At 38.8% G+C, this 16,104-nt stretch overlaps 1 protein-coding gene across 3 annotated transcripts in view; it reads left to right on the forward strand.

The window, feature by feature from the left end:
* The window catches only part of GNE (glucosamine (UDP-N-acetyl)-2-epimerase/N-acetylmannosamine kinase), a gene marked incomplete at both ends in the record, with an annotated part of 32,509 nt that extends 23,835 nt beyond the window's left edge, over positions 1 to 8,674 (forward strand). For 2 of the 3 annotated variants that reach the window (XM_082013373.1, XM_082013374.1), the window contains 5 exons: positions 1,734 to 1,863; positions 4,974 to 5,195; positions 6,723 to 6,905; positions 7,599 to 7,715; positions 8,439 to 8,674. In XM_082013373.1, the coding sequence (XP_081869499.1) occupies positions 1,734 to 1,863; positions 4,974 to 5,195; positions 6,723 to 6,905; positions 7,599 to 7,715; positions 8,439 to 8,674 (888 nt within the window). The remainder of the gene's footprint in view (positions 1 to 1,733; positions 1,864 to 4,973; positions 5,196 to 6,722; positions 6,906 to 7,598; positions 7,716 to 8,438) is intronic. The other variant, XM_082013375.1, reaches the window with a different exon arrangement.
* Positions 8,675 to 16,104: the final 7,430 nt, after the last annotated feature.

The following is a 16,104-nucleotide window of genomic DNA, read 5'->3' on the forward strand; positions in this document are numbered from 1 at the left end:
TACCTATCTTGCTGTTTGTAGGGGAAAAAAAACATTAAAATCCTGAACTCTGCAGCACTTTAAAGATGTGAATAAAACTCATGTTGAGAAGTCTTTGGCTTTTATTCTCAATAGTACTGGACAATTACTCCTACCATTACACTGCATACTTCCAGATAACTAGATCAGTTAGACATACTTACCAGGAAAGAAAAGTTGCCTGCAGAAAGATGAAGGGCTATGTAAATTGACCCGATAATGGTCCAGAATTTTTTCATTCATTTAAAAGGAGATGTCTGGCAGATCTTTAATGTTTTAAACACAAGTTTTAAAAGTACAGTATTTTTAGAAGTAAAATTGACACCACATTTTCTGCCAACAAAGCCTGGAAAAAAAGAATTTTAAAAAAACTGTCCATTTTGCAGATTATAGCTTGAGGTGGCATTTATGAAAGTTGAAATGTAAGCAACTCGGAGTAAAAAGGATCAGATTTTCATAATGAAATTTACACAACAGATGTAAGCATTTAACAGGAAATGGCAGAGTTGAAGGTGTAGCTTTCTTTTCATGAAGAAAATAACTGAGTTTTCAAAAGCTCTTTTTCAAAGCTTTTGTATCTTCTAATAATGTTTGCTGCAGCCTTGTCTTCCAAAATAAGTTCCCCTCCAAACCAAAAGTGAAGAGGAAATTAAACATAAAAATCCTCAAACCCTATAGTTCATGTGATGCTGAGATGATGTGATCTAATACTCAAACCATTGATGTCTTGGAATTTTCTAAGTTATTTTGGTAACAGTGACTCAGCCATCTGGCATACAGACACTCCTTTTTGCTTGGTTGTATTAATACAATGCTGTTCACTTATTGTAGAGTACTGGGGATATAATAGGGAGCTTAACATTGCCAAGCAGCATACCTTCCACAGTTTCTTGGTCTAATCCTCCAATATTAACATTACATTAAGATTAGCTCCTTAGTACCTGCAGATTCAGGCATGCATATTGAATGCTTTCATTACCACTGCATGACTCCTAGAGTTGAAAATAATCCTTTTGTCCTGGACCCTCCCTCCCCCATGCAACATACATCACAGTAGATGGTACTCCAGCAATATTTCAAGTGATTAAGAAGTGTAATTGCTTAGAAGAAAAGTTATTTATGAAAGGATAGTAAATTTTGCATTGTAATTTCTAGCATTGCTCTCTGGCTGACTCTTTTCCTGCTGGTAAAATAGTGTTGTCTGTGACATCAATCAAAACCTTAATGCAGTCAAATTGGAAACTCTTCTTAAAGCACTACAAGTTTTCTGTCCTTTTTAGCAATTGCTACTCTCTTTCTTTTTTTTAACACTTAAGTATTGAGCTTAAGTGCATTGCTGTATCATGGTTTACTCCTAACAACAGTTCTAGTAGCTCCTGTTATTCCTCACACAATTTTACATTCCTTACACAACTTACTATCTCCTTACACAATCCATGTGTTCCTTAAAATATGTATTTATTTCAGACAGGGGAGGTTGATTAGAGAAGCAGAAAGTAATGCCTGATCTTGCAAACTTGTCCCCCAGAGTTGTCAGGAATCTGGTACAGAACAGCCTGTAGGACCAAGATCTAAGGCATGCATATGTTACGTTTTTAAAAAAAGAGAGAAGGTATGACTCTCCATTTTCAAGTTGACCTGTAGTTTAAATTGAAGAGAAATTTTATCATGAAATAAATTTCTGGGGGGCATGTTTTGTTGTTTTTAATTTCTAGGGTGAAATAGTTAAAAAGTATACCCAGCTCAACCCTAAAACTTATGAAGACAGACTAGAATTAATCCTAAAGATGTGTGTAGAGGCTGCATCGGAGGCAGTAAATGTGAACTGCAGAATTTTGGGAGTAGGTAAGTTAACAAATACTAACTTTGTCTTTTCATCCAAGTTTTTCAACATGAAATCACTACTGATGAATTTAAACCACCTTTCTAAAATGGATCTTGTGTATTTTAAGCTCTTACATTACATTCCTAACACAAAAACTTTTTTAAATGTCTGTGAAAATGAGAAACTGATATAAAGGCTGAATTTGCCCCACTCTAACCGTCATGAAAGCAATCTGCTAAGTTATATCTAAACTATATCTGAAATGTCTGGTGTATAGATTTTGTGGATTTTGAAGCTTCCTGAAGTCTCCGAATTGTGAGTCAGATGCTTAGTGTATATTGAAACAGCTCTTGAAGCAACTGCAGCCGAGTCAAGTTTCCTCCACTGTTTGTAAGCCTTTCTTTATGGCCAGGGTCAGTATTCTCAGTTACACTAAGGCAGACTAAAAAGGCTAAAACATTAGATTAAATTTGCAGCTAACAGAAACAAAAGCTACCTTTTTGTTGATTTTTGGTTTACTTACACTGTAGTAGAGTTCCAAGTTAAACTGTGTTCATACCAGACAGGACTGACTTAGTTTAATGATGACTGGGAGCTTTGGTCTTAGATATCTATTACCGTTATTTATGAAGGTGGCCATTAATGTGTCCTGGATTTTTGAGGAGGACATAAAATCCTCATCTGAGGTGAGAAATGCTCCAAAAGAAAAGTAGTTTGCTCCAGACCAAAACTTACTTGAATCACACTGTACAAAGAAAAGTTAGTGTGAACTTCTTTTGAAAGTATTTTTCAAAACAGTGATAAGTATGCAAACCCATAAGAAGACATATGTCAGACCTTCAAATCAAATCTTGCAGACTATCTTACACATGACTTAACCACCTAGATTATTTTATTGTGTCCAAATGCTAAATCTTGAAAGCCTCATAGTTCTTATAGAAAAGATGGTAAATTCTGCAGTAGTCACTATTCCAAGTAACTAGGAACAGTTTATAGTCAGCTATGTTTATTAGGATAATGAAACAATAAACTGGTTTACAGAGGTTTATATATGGGAGAAAAACTTTCCTTTTTACAAGAATTTTCCTTTTACATTCATTTTACAAGAATTGCATTCCTATTTTATTCTTCAGCCCCCTCCCTTCTGTGACTGATTGCTTACTGTTCAGTAACTGAGAAATGAGGGGATAAGTTGTGCTACAGAATGAGAAATTTGTTACCTGGTTATTTTTATTAGCTGCTCTTTGCCTAATTCAGACTCATAGTTTGAATCAGAATAATAGCTGAAATTGAAAGTTCTCTTTAGAGAATGACATATAATTCCTATGGGAGTAATTAATGTATTAGATTCTAGTCATTTCTTACGGCCAATAATTATAAGATGGAGAGTTCCTGTAACTTTGGAGAAATTTTTGCGAGACTATGCAGAAGGGCTGGGCTTAATCCTGGACTTCTTATCAGTAACGCTGGCCTTCTTCCAGCTATCGTAGGTAAGGGTAAAAGTAATAACCATTGGAAATGAATAAGCAGAAAGAGCTACTAACAGAAGGCAATGAAAAAAAGTGTTTTCCTCCTTTTAGTCAAATAAACTACTGTCAGCACTCAAAATATTAGCTACATAAGCATAACTTTGATTAAGAAGTCCCACTAATACAAAACAGGTTTGTAAAGCAAATTAAAACTAGGAGTCTGGGGGAGGGGGAAATCATAATTTTCAACATCTTTTTGTCTTGATAATCAAATAAATCTAGATTGCAACAACTCTGCAGTTAGTTTCAATTTTGTTATTTTTGTTGAGTTTTTTGACTCAAAATAAAGCATTTATATTAAAAACACCTAAAGACTATCCGGCTCAAAGAACACTATCAGCTGTTACTGGAAATTTTTTTTTTAATTTTTATAAAACACAAATTTTAAACCAAAGGAGACCCAGATTTATACACAAATGTTGCATAGAGGTACTTGTGAGAGCTATCTAGCTACTGCTATTAGGCAGTATTTAAATTATCTTTCTGGAGCTGACAGTAGAGAAAAGAGGATGAAGAGAGAGCTTCTGCTAATTCCTATAGTCATTTACATCAATTGCAGAATTATGGCATTTAGAAAAAGTAGACATGTTTTACTAAGCTATTGCTGAGTTAGCAACTAAGTATTAAATAAACGTTTTGTTGTAATAAACTTTTGGTTCTTAAAATCCTAGGGAGACTTTCACAGACTGACATTGGGAATGTCGTTTCTGTCAGGTAATTGCTGACAGATTTGTTCTTTACAAAGTGAGATTTTGGAGTGGTCTCACAGTTTTAATGTTCAATTCAGCTGCTTGTCTTGTAGCTTTTGTGGCTGTTTTCTATTACAATTTTAATCCTGGGACTCTTTTCTGCTGAACATCTTTAGATAAGTGACACAATTATATAATCTCAGTACAAGAATTATACATAAAATGTTCAAATGTTGTTGTCTAGAGCTAAATACCTCCATAACAGAGTGGCCTAATTTTCAAAGGTCCTGACAAAGCCCATCAACTTTGGAAGCCTTTCCAGGTAGAGAAAACTGTTTGCTAATAGTGCCTATTACTAGTCATTACTCTCTTCAGTAGACAAATCTCTGAACACAGTCTTGATTTTTCTGAAAAACAGAGTATTTTTAAGTAGAAATTACCACTCAAAAGTCCAGTGATTATTTTTACTAATTGTAAATCTTGAGAGATACAGCAATTTTCAGGATGATTACACTGTTACAGGTTGTGAACCATTTTATTTTGTGCAGTTTGCTATTGTAGGGCTTTCATACATGACTAAAAAGAAACACAAGTATTAAATGATTTCCTGCAATCTTGCCTGAAGTAGGAACATTAACTCTGACTAACACTAACCATTGCCCATCTAGTTAGTCTTAGACACTGGATGCATTGTGATTATAGCAATGGAGTTCTATGAATTACCTTTACATGTCACAAATTGCACTGCCAGTAATACTCAGAAACTTTTACTTTCACACTCTGCTTCAAAGAGTCTACTTCTATTATTAGAAATAAAAATACTTGTCATCGCAAAGAGAAGAATAGATCTTTTACTTAAAGTATTACACAGACTTAGTTTTGATTTTTCTCTCCTTTATTTCTGGGACTTAGGTATTTCCACAGGTGGACGGGTAAACCCCCGAGAAGGTATTGTGCTTCACTCTACAAAACTCATTCAGGAGTGGAGTTCAGTGGATCTCAGAACTCCAATATCTGATGCTCTGCACCTGCCAGTCTGGGTGGACAATGATGGAAACTGTGCTGCTCTAGCAGAGAGGAAATTTGGTCATGGAAAAGGAATAGAAAATTTTGTAACACTCATTACTGGTACAGGTGGGTATATTATAGTGAATAAAACCCAAAGTCAAAATACTAGCACCATCACAAAGAGGCTCAGGTCATCTTAAAAGCATAACACAACCAGTGTGCCTGTAATATATTAGGTTCTTAAACCAAAAATCCTTTTGCTACTGTATTTATCTGTTTCTATTAGGGTAGCTTTTAATTTATCCGAGCAAATTAAACCTTTTGCGTAGTATAAAATTCTTGATTAAAAAAGTTCTGCTGATACAGCTATGCAGGCAAACCATTTTTTCAAAATAAAGAAAACCTGAGCCACTTTAGCTGGAACAATTTTGCTTTTTTCAACTTTATACCTTAATTCTTTTCTAGCTGCAGAAAGACAGGTCAGATCAGGATATGTATCTAGAAAATAAGCAACTGAATATGACAGATGATGCTTATTATATCTCAAATGCAAATCTGGGGTAACTTTTCTCATTTGTTAAGTACATAGTCCTTTAGAATGGTGGCAATAATAACTAGCTGATGAATCCCCACCCAGGGTTTGGGAAGGGGCAGCAAAGGATTGCAGACTTCAGTGTCCTGACTCTTGAGCACACAAGTTTAGCTGTCTAAATACACCATTAAAACATCTCTGAAATTCAAAATTTTAAGGCCCCTTGAAAGGTTAGTTTTGTGCATAAAGAGCATAACTCACAAGCTTAAAAGATCTGTCATAGTAGTTCAGTACCACACATAGGCTTTTTAAGAAAGGAGAAGCATGTGGAAAGCAGGTTGAGGGAGGTGATTCTGCCCCTCTGCTCTGGTGAGACCCCACCTGGAGAACTGTGTCCAGCTCTGGAGCTCGCAGCACAGAAAAGACATTGGCCTGTTGGAGAGGGTCCAGAGGAGGGCCACAAAAATGCTCAGAGGAACAGAATACCTCTCCTGTGAGGACAGGCTGAGAGAGTAGGGATTTTTCAGCCTGCAGAAGAGAAGACTCTGGGGAGACCTTATTGCAGCCTTCCAGGACTTAAAGGGGACTTATAAGAAAGACAGGAGCAGACTTTTTAGCAGGGCCTGTAGTGATAAGACAAGGGGTATCCTCTTTTAGACAAGAACTAAGAGGATAGATTTAGACTAGATATAAGGAGGAAATTTTTCACAATGAGGGTGGTGAGACGCTGGCAGAGGTTGCCCAGATTGTTGTTAGATGCCCCATCCCTGGAAACATTCCAGGTCAGGTTGGACGGGGCTCTGAGCAACATGATCTAGTTGAAGATGTCCCTGCTTACTGCAGGCGGGGTTGGACTAAAGCACCTTTGAAGGTCCCTTCCAACTCAAACTATTCTATGATTCTATGATTATATACCATTTTCGTACATATATGAATAGGAGGGAGCTATGAGCTTGCTTATTAGGTGTGTAGAACAGAGAAGAGTTTTTGATTGCCAGTATAGAATGCACATATTTTACCTTGTCTGTATTAGAATAAGCAAATGTCAGTGTCCTGCAGAATTGGGGCCTTTAAAAACTGTTGGGGTTTTTTTAATCATAGAAGTTTTTGTATTTTTGCAGGAATTGGAGGTGGAATCATTCATCAACACGAACTGATCCATGGCAGTTCTTTCTGCGCTGCTGAGCTTGGGCATATTGTTGTATCTTTAGATGGACCAGAGTGCCTGTGTGGTAGTCAAGGATGCATAGAAGCATATGCCTCTGGAATAGCATTACAGAGAGAAGCTAAGAAACTGCATGATGGTATCTATATACTTTATTTTTTAAAATATGGCTACTAAATTGCAGTATAGGAAGACATTTACAAAGATTACATCAAGAAAAATAGACCTGCTCTCTTTTTCTAGGGGTAGACAAGAATAGGTGTACAGGCAACCAGATAGGATTCCTGTGTATGGCCAGCCCAGGAGCCACCACAACCTGTGTAGTATAATTCAACTCTTTCTCAGTGATGGCAATACCCAGGCAAGCCACATTTGGAACCACTGGTCTCAGAATTACCAGAAGCATGTACTGGAGCTTAGTCTCTCCTTTTTAAGCATGCTGTAAGGTAATCTGACAGGCATTCTGTGTGGATTTGTTTCACAGTGATTGTCTTTCAGCAATAGCTTCTCAGTCTTAGATAAGGTTGAGAACATATATATTTTATTTTACTGACTTTTGGGGCTGACAAGACTAGTGAATTACCATACTATAGTTTTTGTTTGATTGTCTTCAAAAAATTGTTTGATGCCCTGCTTCTACAAGTAACCTTGAATAACATGGCTATGACCGCTTTGGCTAAACTCAGGGTTGGACAGATTGCTCAGGATTCAGGCTTCAGTATGCAAGTAAAAGAGATGTAAAGATCTTAACTGCCTGTTTGTCACACTCCATTTCTTGACTTACCACATCACCACATTTTTCTCCTGGCTTTCTCTCCTCCTCTTCAAACAGAGGATCTGCTTTTAGTAGAAGGAATGTCAATGAAGAAAGAGGATGTTGTTAGTGCTGCGCATCTCATTCAAGCAGCTAAACTTGGGAACACAAAAGCAGACAGCATTCTCAGAACAGGTGAGAACATAGCCCAAAGGGTGGAACCCTCCCATGATTATACATAAATTGGGTATACAGAAATTGTAATGCACTGTAATTACTACAGTGTTACTACAAACACAACTCTACATGTTGAGGACTGCTATATATAAAAATTACTAATGGTAATGAAATGTTAAATGTAAATATTGGTGAAAATGTGAGAAAAAGTGTGTATTAAAACTCTCTGAAATGAGAAGATTAAAAGTTTCTGTAAAAGATCAGTTTTTAAAAAGTGAGATCTCAACATTCTCATATGGGAAAATTTGGGGACACTTCATTGTAGGCAAGTGAATGACTACTCTGAGAAAGCAAAGGCCATTTATATATTGGTTTACATGGGATATTTTACTGTTTTACTAGCTTTAAACACAGTCTTCTTCATACATACTGACGGCACTAAGATGGTAGGGTAATGCTTTCCTATTTTCTTTTAGCTTACAAGTGTGGTAATGCATTGCTTTGTCCTTCACATTAGTATTGTAATGCATTATTGTACAATAAACTTGCCTTTTTTTTCTTTTACTTTTGAAAGAAAAATTAATGGCAAACTCACATTGTGTGATAACACGAACTCAAAACTCTCTGCCATATGGACACTTTCCTGATAGTGTCTATGGCTGCTAACAGACCTATTTCAACTATTGATGCCTGTACTGCTTTGAGTAGTATACTTAATTTCTTTTTACTTTATCTTTTCAGCTGGGACAGCATTAGGCCTTGGAGTTGTGAACATTCTGCACACCATGAACCCCTCCCTTGTGATCCTCTCTGGAGTTCTAGCTAGCCACTATGTAAATGCTGTCAAAGATGTGATAAATCGACAGGCTTTGTCCTCTGTTAAAACTGTGGATGTGGTGGTCTCAAATTTAGCAGATCCTGCTCTTCTTGGAGCTGCTAGCCTGGTACTGGATTATACTACACGCAGAATATATTAGGTACCTGGAAGAATTATAGAAATGGACTATTCAAATTCCTGTTGGGTGGAGGGAATACTCTGTCCAAAATTTTTCTTTCATGAGAGCAGCTACTGAATCAGAGTAGTGTTCTAAATAGTTAGTGACTACTTCAGCATTTCCTATCTGAGGTATTATCTTTTTGTATTTTTCCTAAATTTCATCTGACTTACAGGAACTAATGTGCAATTCTGTTGTTTTTAATCACCTCTGTTGGTAAGCCCATATGTTGCTTTAAGTGTAGCTGAATTATTTATAAGCATATCTTGATGGTGGGGAATATGTGTATGGTGGGTCAAATTATAGCTAATACTTGGGGATCCATATCTTATTTCCTATATATGTGAAATGAGAAGTCTACAATACGACCCGCTTTTCAGTCTCCAGACTCCCACCCACAAAGTAAATATGATGTAGTCACCAATAGCAGGTAATAATTTCAGTGGGTGGAAGTGAGGGAAGTTGCCTCGACAATCAAAAAGGTTGCATCTAGAAGCTGGGTTCATGAAGGACTTGGTGGAGGCAGTTATTTATTAAGTCATCTTTAGAGGGCAGAGCCCCATTTTAGAAGCTTTGTATATGAAGGAAAAAGATCATGGTCTGGTGAGTTTACAGCTTGCAAACTGACAAGTGTAGCTATGAGCATCTTTGTCTTCTAGCTATGGCCAACAGTAAATTATTTTAATTTTATTGTTTGGGATTTTCTCAAGGGACTTAGTCTATGATTTTGTCTGCCAAATTAGCAGAGAGAAGACTGTTTATTCTTTGGTAGCCAGTTAGCTGAAATTCAGTTATGTTGTGCATCTGATCATAAAAGACTACCTTTGAAGAAAACTCTTCCACTGCAGAGTGACGCAGTGCATCTCCTCTGCAGTACTGGTGGCTGTAGGTACAGTGTTCTTGTCCTGCATTCACCATCAGCTCGCAGGATGGAAGGTCAAATCATCCTCGCCTTCAAGACAGTCAGAAGCCTGGGAGCAAAGTATGTCAAATACCAGTGAAGGCTTGCCTAGGTAAACCATCATTTGTTTCCTCAGTTAGTCCTTGATACATAGCTCTGTCTTTCTCCAACTGCTTTTCAGCATACTCTCAAGATACCGTAGTAATAACTATTTCACACAAAGAGAAACTGAACAACAGACCCATCTAACTGATCAGCTATTGCAGAAAGAAGATACCTGTGGAGGAACAGTCACAAGACCATCCTCTGTCCTGCATTTAATGGCCTATTTTTGACATCTAACTCAGCAATTGATATTCTCAGAAACCCAGTAATGTACTAGTACACGGGAATAAAAGGGGCTATTTTCACACTTGAATTTCTCCAACCAAAATGAAACAACATTCTGCAACCACTGCCCTCTGCTGTACAATAATCTTGGACTGATGAGCTGTTAGTATAGTAAACCACTCTATTGGCTAATTCTGGTATATAATCTATACTTCATCCCCTCTTCCACAAGGAATGCTTACTGAGAACTCACAACTTCGTAGCAGATTTTAGAAACACCACCAGATCTCCTTCTTGATGTCTCCAAGAATAATTGCACAGCCTGCATACCATAGTTTTTCTCAGAATCAGCAAATACGGGCTCTTAAAACCTACTACAACTTTGCAAATGGTTATGTCACCAAGCGTTCATTCTCCTGTGTGTCTTGGCTTACTCCGTGATTCCTGCTAACTTAAATACCAGAGTGTAGCTCCATGAGCAAGTCAAGGAGAAAGCAGCTTTGCTCTACAGTGAGAGTAGGTCAGGAGCAACAGTACTGATGTTCTAATATTCTTCTGAGGAGCCCTGTCATTCAGTCTTTCCATCCTCTAGCATCACAAGGAATGCCTGACTAAAAGTGGGACCAGGCTTTTGCTTTCCAGACCTCCTGAAGCTCTATATTTTTGGTATGTCAGACTTCAGATATGATTTTCCCTGCAGTTGAAGGGAGGGTGCAGGCATAGAGAAAACCTGAAAGACTAAAACCCATTTGAAAAGTTTTACTCTAAACACCTTTAATGTCTAGTTCTGTTAAAAAAAAAGTTCTTCAAATGCTTTTGAAAATGTTTTTTCTGTCAACTGGACAAGAACCTGCTGCATATGTGCAAGTGGTGCAGAAGTCCTTGCAGTTTCCCACGAGAAGTTTGTGGGTTTATAAAATCAGAAAGAATAAAAAGTCATATTTACTAGCATAAGTGTGATTTTTATTTGTTTGTTTCTCCTTCCTCCCTTGTTCAGAAACCTCCCTTATACTTCATGGACTTCATTGTGGACCACAGGTTTTATGGACATTAGCACCCAATTGTATCCAGTCCCATGAGAACCAAACATCAGGTGTTCACAGAATGTATGCGGTACTGTGCTGTTTGGTTACTTGATGCTGGCCCTGCATCCTTTAGAGCAGCCTGTACCATGAAAGTCACAGGCTCCAGTGAGGGCAAACCAGTCTTTATATCCATTACAGGGAGGGAAGGGGAGCAAAAGCACAAGACAGCAGCTGAACTCTCCCAGCTATTATCAACATTTCAGAGCCTAAAAAAGCAGTGCCTTGTCATTACCTGCATTGGCAGCATATGTTAATAGTACCTAGTGTAGGAGGAGGTTAGGTTTTGCAGTGTCCCTGGTAAGTGCATGCAGTATTCTAACTGCTGAAGCTTTAGCAAGAATGCTACTGGCCAGTCCTCTAAGCAGAATTGCATGTGACACTCAAGAGCTTGGGCAGGAGACCGCTCATGGACATGTATGTTTATAATCAGCATTGCATGAGCAAGCACCAGCAATACTTAAATGGCAGAGTGCCAGAAGTTTGGAAAGTGACTTAAAACTGGAGTTCTTAGTGCTGTAGCTCCCACTTCATGTAACCAAAGACAGACCTCTACCAGTCCCTATACTGCATTACTCCTCCTCCTTGCATCTGGTGGAAGACTGATTTGTCCACCACAGCTCTGCCTAAGCATACAAACACAACCAGCCAGGACTTGGGACCATGAGAAGGCCAGCTGAGTTTTACTATTTTTTTACAGATCATTGCTAGTGCTTTGCAAGCCACATAGCTAATCAGTACAGCATCAAGGTTTGGAATTTCTTTTTGGTCTCCTGAGCAGCAAGTTTAGTTACTCAGTATTTTCAGTCTTTAATCTGCCATCCAGACACTCAGTATTAACAAATGACTCAGTCTTTTGATGGTCTTGAAGCACTGTCCTTCCCCCATTTAATTGTATCAAAATTGTCAGAAACTTGAACATATACCCATGGAGGCAATGTCATGTTTGTATCACAAAAAGACATCACAGACAATGAGGTACAAACAGAGCAACTTACACTCTTGATTCAATCTCCATCAGCGAAATCTGATTGCTCTTTTCATTGTGTTCTTTTCAAATGCTGTGGAGAGCTCACAGGCATTAGTAAAGGTAAAACACCTGGGCTGTAGCTCACTTGGACCATTACAGATAATTGCATTTGGAAAATGGTTTATCAAAAGGCACATTAGAACTAGTGCTTTGGCAGCTGAAGTGTATATGCTAAAGCCATATATTTAGTACAGTTGTTTCAGTCTAGCACCAAGCTGTTTTCTTCATAATCTGAAAGCAGATGCTTTGCACTGTGGGCACATAATGTGTTTTAGTAACAACTAAAAATGCTCATGAGATTTTGAAGACAACACAGAAAGCCTAATTTTGCTTAAGCCTTGCTTAAGTTTGCGCATACAGTTGTAGCATATCTGGGTTGGTTCATTTGGCAAGTTCACACAAAACAAGATCAAACCATATACTTTGCTGTGGTGCCCAAACCACCCACTGCTTGTACATTGCAGTTTGGTATAAAAATCAAAGATGACTGCTTTTTCAGACTGAGCAAGGCAATGAGAAAACAAGTAATGCAGACAGTTCTTTCTTCTGCTGTCATACTCAAGGGAAGCTTCTGGGTTCACAACCTTCTTTCTGACCTCACACAGATAGCAGTTGTATCCTTAACAAATCACAAATTACTGTTAGGCTGTTACTGCTAGCTGAAGAAAGCGTCGCATGCCTAAAGCACACATTTTTCTCCATTAGTCTAAAAAAAAGGTAACATCTCCACACCACTTTTGCCTTGCTTATACTATCAGACTACCATTGCTGCAACACTGTATCTGAATGCATTCTGAATACTAGGTCTTCCAGCTTTTTTTGCATGAAGCACATCACAGAAATTTTAAATGCAAATAAAGTGCCAAATTTGTGTTTAATTAAAGAGAAAGTGTATGAATACTGTATTTAAGGTAAAATTTTTAAGAAATATCCTGATCTTTTTTCCCAAAGGTTCCTTTATTTTTAACTTAAGTTTCACAACCCTGTGATAAGTAGGGATACAGCACTTTTTAAAAAGTTAGTTTTACCTCATTTTTACCTCATCCATACCTCATGCCTTGAGTTGGGTAAAATTTCTACACGTGGTAACCAGCTGTGACCAGTAAGCAGCCACATGAAGCAAGAGATTAAATGTCTGCTTGTAACTGTGCCAATGGCACTGCAACACTGTAATCATGCATAATTGTCACTGAAACTCACATTACTGATGCAAGATCTAATGAAACACTCCCCTGTTGAACACTACTGAGTGGCCCTTCCTTTCTCACACTAGAACATAACAAACACTTAAATGGACTATTCCCTCTGAAGTCAGAGGACAAAGGCCTGGGTTGTCAGTAACCTTGTAACATCTGAGCATTCTGCAGGTCTGGTGCAACACCATGCACACTACCATGCAGTGCCACAGTGTACTACTGCAACACAACCATTCCGGGGAAGAAGAGGCTTGCCCACGACAGGTGCTATGGGAGAAATCTTTTGGCAAAAACAAGAGACACCTTTTCCATTCTAAAATACAAGCCAGTAAACCATACATTCCCCTCTTTACCAGCTGCTCAGAAAAAAACATCAGCAAGTAACAGGCAAGCATAGCATGTTGGTTTATGGCTGTCACCCATGTTCTTCAGGCTAAGAAGATGCAGGGGCAGCACTGTCATTGCACAGAATTGTCACGAGGTCACAAAACAAGTGACAGATGCTGACCTCTGAAGGAAACAAGTCTGTGTGAGACAAGGGCTCAGACTTGCCAAAATAAAGCTGAGAGTTCTTTTGCTCAGTGTCACATGGTCTAAGTATCTAAAATAATTCCCAGACACAGAAAGTCCAAGTAGAGCACAGGTGAAGCATAGCCATTTACACACCACTGGGGAGGCCACATCTGGAGTGCTGGGTCCAATTACGGGCTCCCCAGTACAAGAGACATGGACATACTGGAGAGAGTCCAAAGGCCATGAGGATGATTAAGCAGCTAGAGCATCTCTCCTATGAGGAAAGGCTGAGAGAGCTGGGACTGTTCAGCTTGTAGAAGAGAAGGCTCAGGGGGGTCTCATCCAGATACATGTATGCAAGTATCTGGAGGGTGGGTGCAAAGATGACAGAGCCACGCTCTTTCCAGTGGTGCCCCCTTACAGGACAACGGGCAATAGGCACAGACTGAAACACAGGACGTTCCTCCTGAACATCAGGAAATATTTTTTCCACTGTAAAGGTGACCAACTACTGGCACAGGTTGACCAGAGAGGTGGTGGAGTCTTCCTCCTTAGAGATCTTCAAAAGCTGTCTAGACGTGGTCCTGGGCATCCAGCTGTAGGTGGCGCTGCTTAAGCTGGGGATTGGACCACACGACCTCCAGAGGTCCCTTCCAACCTCATCCAGTCTGTGATTCTGTGACAGCACTGATACAGGAGGTAGGAGGGAGACATTGACCTAGCACACTTAAGTATAAAATCAAGGTAGAAAAGAAAATCCACAAAAATCTCAGAACAAGAGCTACAATAACCAAAACCCACAGAGATGCTTGTTAAGTGTTCTAGCTAGATGGTATACACAAAAAAAACAGCAGACACATTGTTAGCCCCTGCAAACTCAGGTTATAAAGAACAGTTTTAACTTCTGTAACATTGCTTTAGCCTTGATTTGAGAGTCTTCGCCCATTTTATTGGATTGCAGCTTAAAACCATGCCCTTAGCACAGATAAAACATCTTATGAAATAGGACAATGTGGTGATTAATCAGTTCTGTAACTCTGTGTGCACGAACCCCTCTAATCTGCTGATCTTTCAAATTCCAGTAAACTTAAATTAACATCTTAAACATTGTATATTTAATGCAGTGGAGTTTTCTTTATTAAATTACCAATTCATTTTAGAAGCCTTTTTTTGGTAGAGCTTTGGGGTCAGTAGAAGAAAGGAAGTTTTTGGTCAAGGCTAGCATTGCGTATTAGTATTCTTTGGACTTGCTTTGTGCTTCAGTGCTGTTAAACTCACCTGTGGTACCCCTATGCAGTTTAGAAAGTATTTTCCTGCTTTACTCTTCCATGGAATTAAGCTTCCAGGCCTGTAGTCTACTATCATTTCATCAGCAACTTGTGAATACACTTGCAAACATGAGAATAGCTCCAGTCAGTATAGACAATGTAAGGTACAGCTTAATTATTGAAGCCCAACTGGCAATCATTTATTCAGTATCTTATCTACCAAAGGGACACAGCTGCTAAGTAAGACAGTTGCTGTGCAGCAACCCCCTGAAGCTCAGTAAGTTTTAATCTGCATATGCAGCCCTTTTCAAACTGCCTGGACTAATCTTTCAGCTTGTACACAAAAGGTATTAAAGCAATTCTCCTACATACTACTTAAGCCACTGTATCTTTGATAGAAGTAGTTGAAATAATGTATGAGACTGAATAGACTATTCTTACAAGATAGACAGCTAAGGTCAGTCTTACCCAAGCAAGACTAGAATACAGCCCCTGTGAATGTGGGGTGAGACTAGAGAGCCAAAGAAGCAGCAGAACAGAGATTTTCTGGATCAGTTTGTTTCAAATTCAACCACCTTGGCAGACAGAGCTCCAACCCAGTGGATGAGCAGCAGTAAGAGCAGGTCTTCCTTTCTCTTGCTCTCCAAATCTCCAGTCCACTACCCTGGTGGGAGAAAGTATCTGCAAAAGTCAGTTAGGACAAGGACATAGTTCAAAACCATCCAAATAGCCTCTGCACAAGAGAACTTTGCATATAAAGCCAAGGTTGAATACATGGCAGAACAGAATATGCAGCAGAATATAAAAGGCTTTAACTACTCAGCACCCTGTACTGTATTTCTAGCCTAAGGTCTGCAGGTGGAGTGACAGCAGAAAACTACACAGAACTGCTTACCTGCAGAAGGTAGTGTCCTCAGTTCCACTGGAAGCAAGATAAGCTCCTTAACAAGCCTGCTGCTCCAGTTTCCAAGAGCTTGTGTGATAAATTGGATAGGGAAGCAGTTTTTAAACTAAAGCTCTCAAGAGCTTTAAGAAAGCTCACAGAGACAAGCAGGACAGACTCTCAGAGACCAGAAGCACTGCTGGCTGATC

This window comes from Phaethon aethereus (assembly GCF_964289735.1).
Source record: "Phaethon aethereus genome assembly, chromosome: Z".
In the NCBI taxonomy this organism is placed as follows: domain Eukaryota; kingdom Metazoa; phylum Chordata; class Aves; order Phaethontiformes; family Phaethontidae; genus Phaethon; species Phaethon aethereus.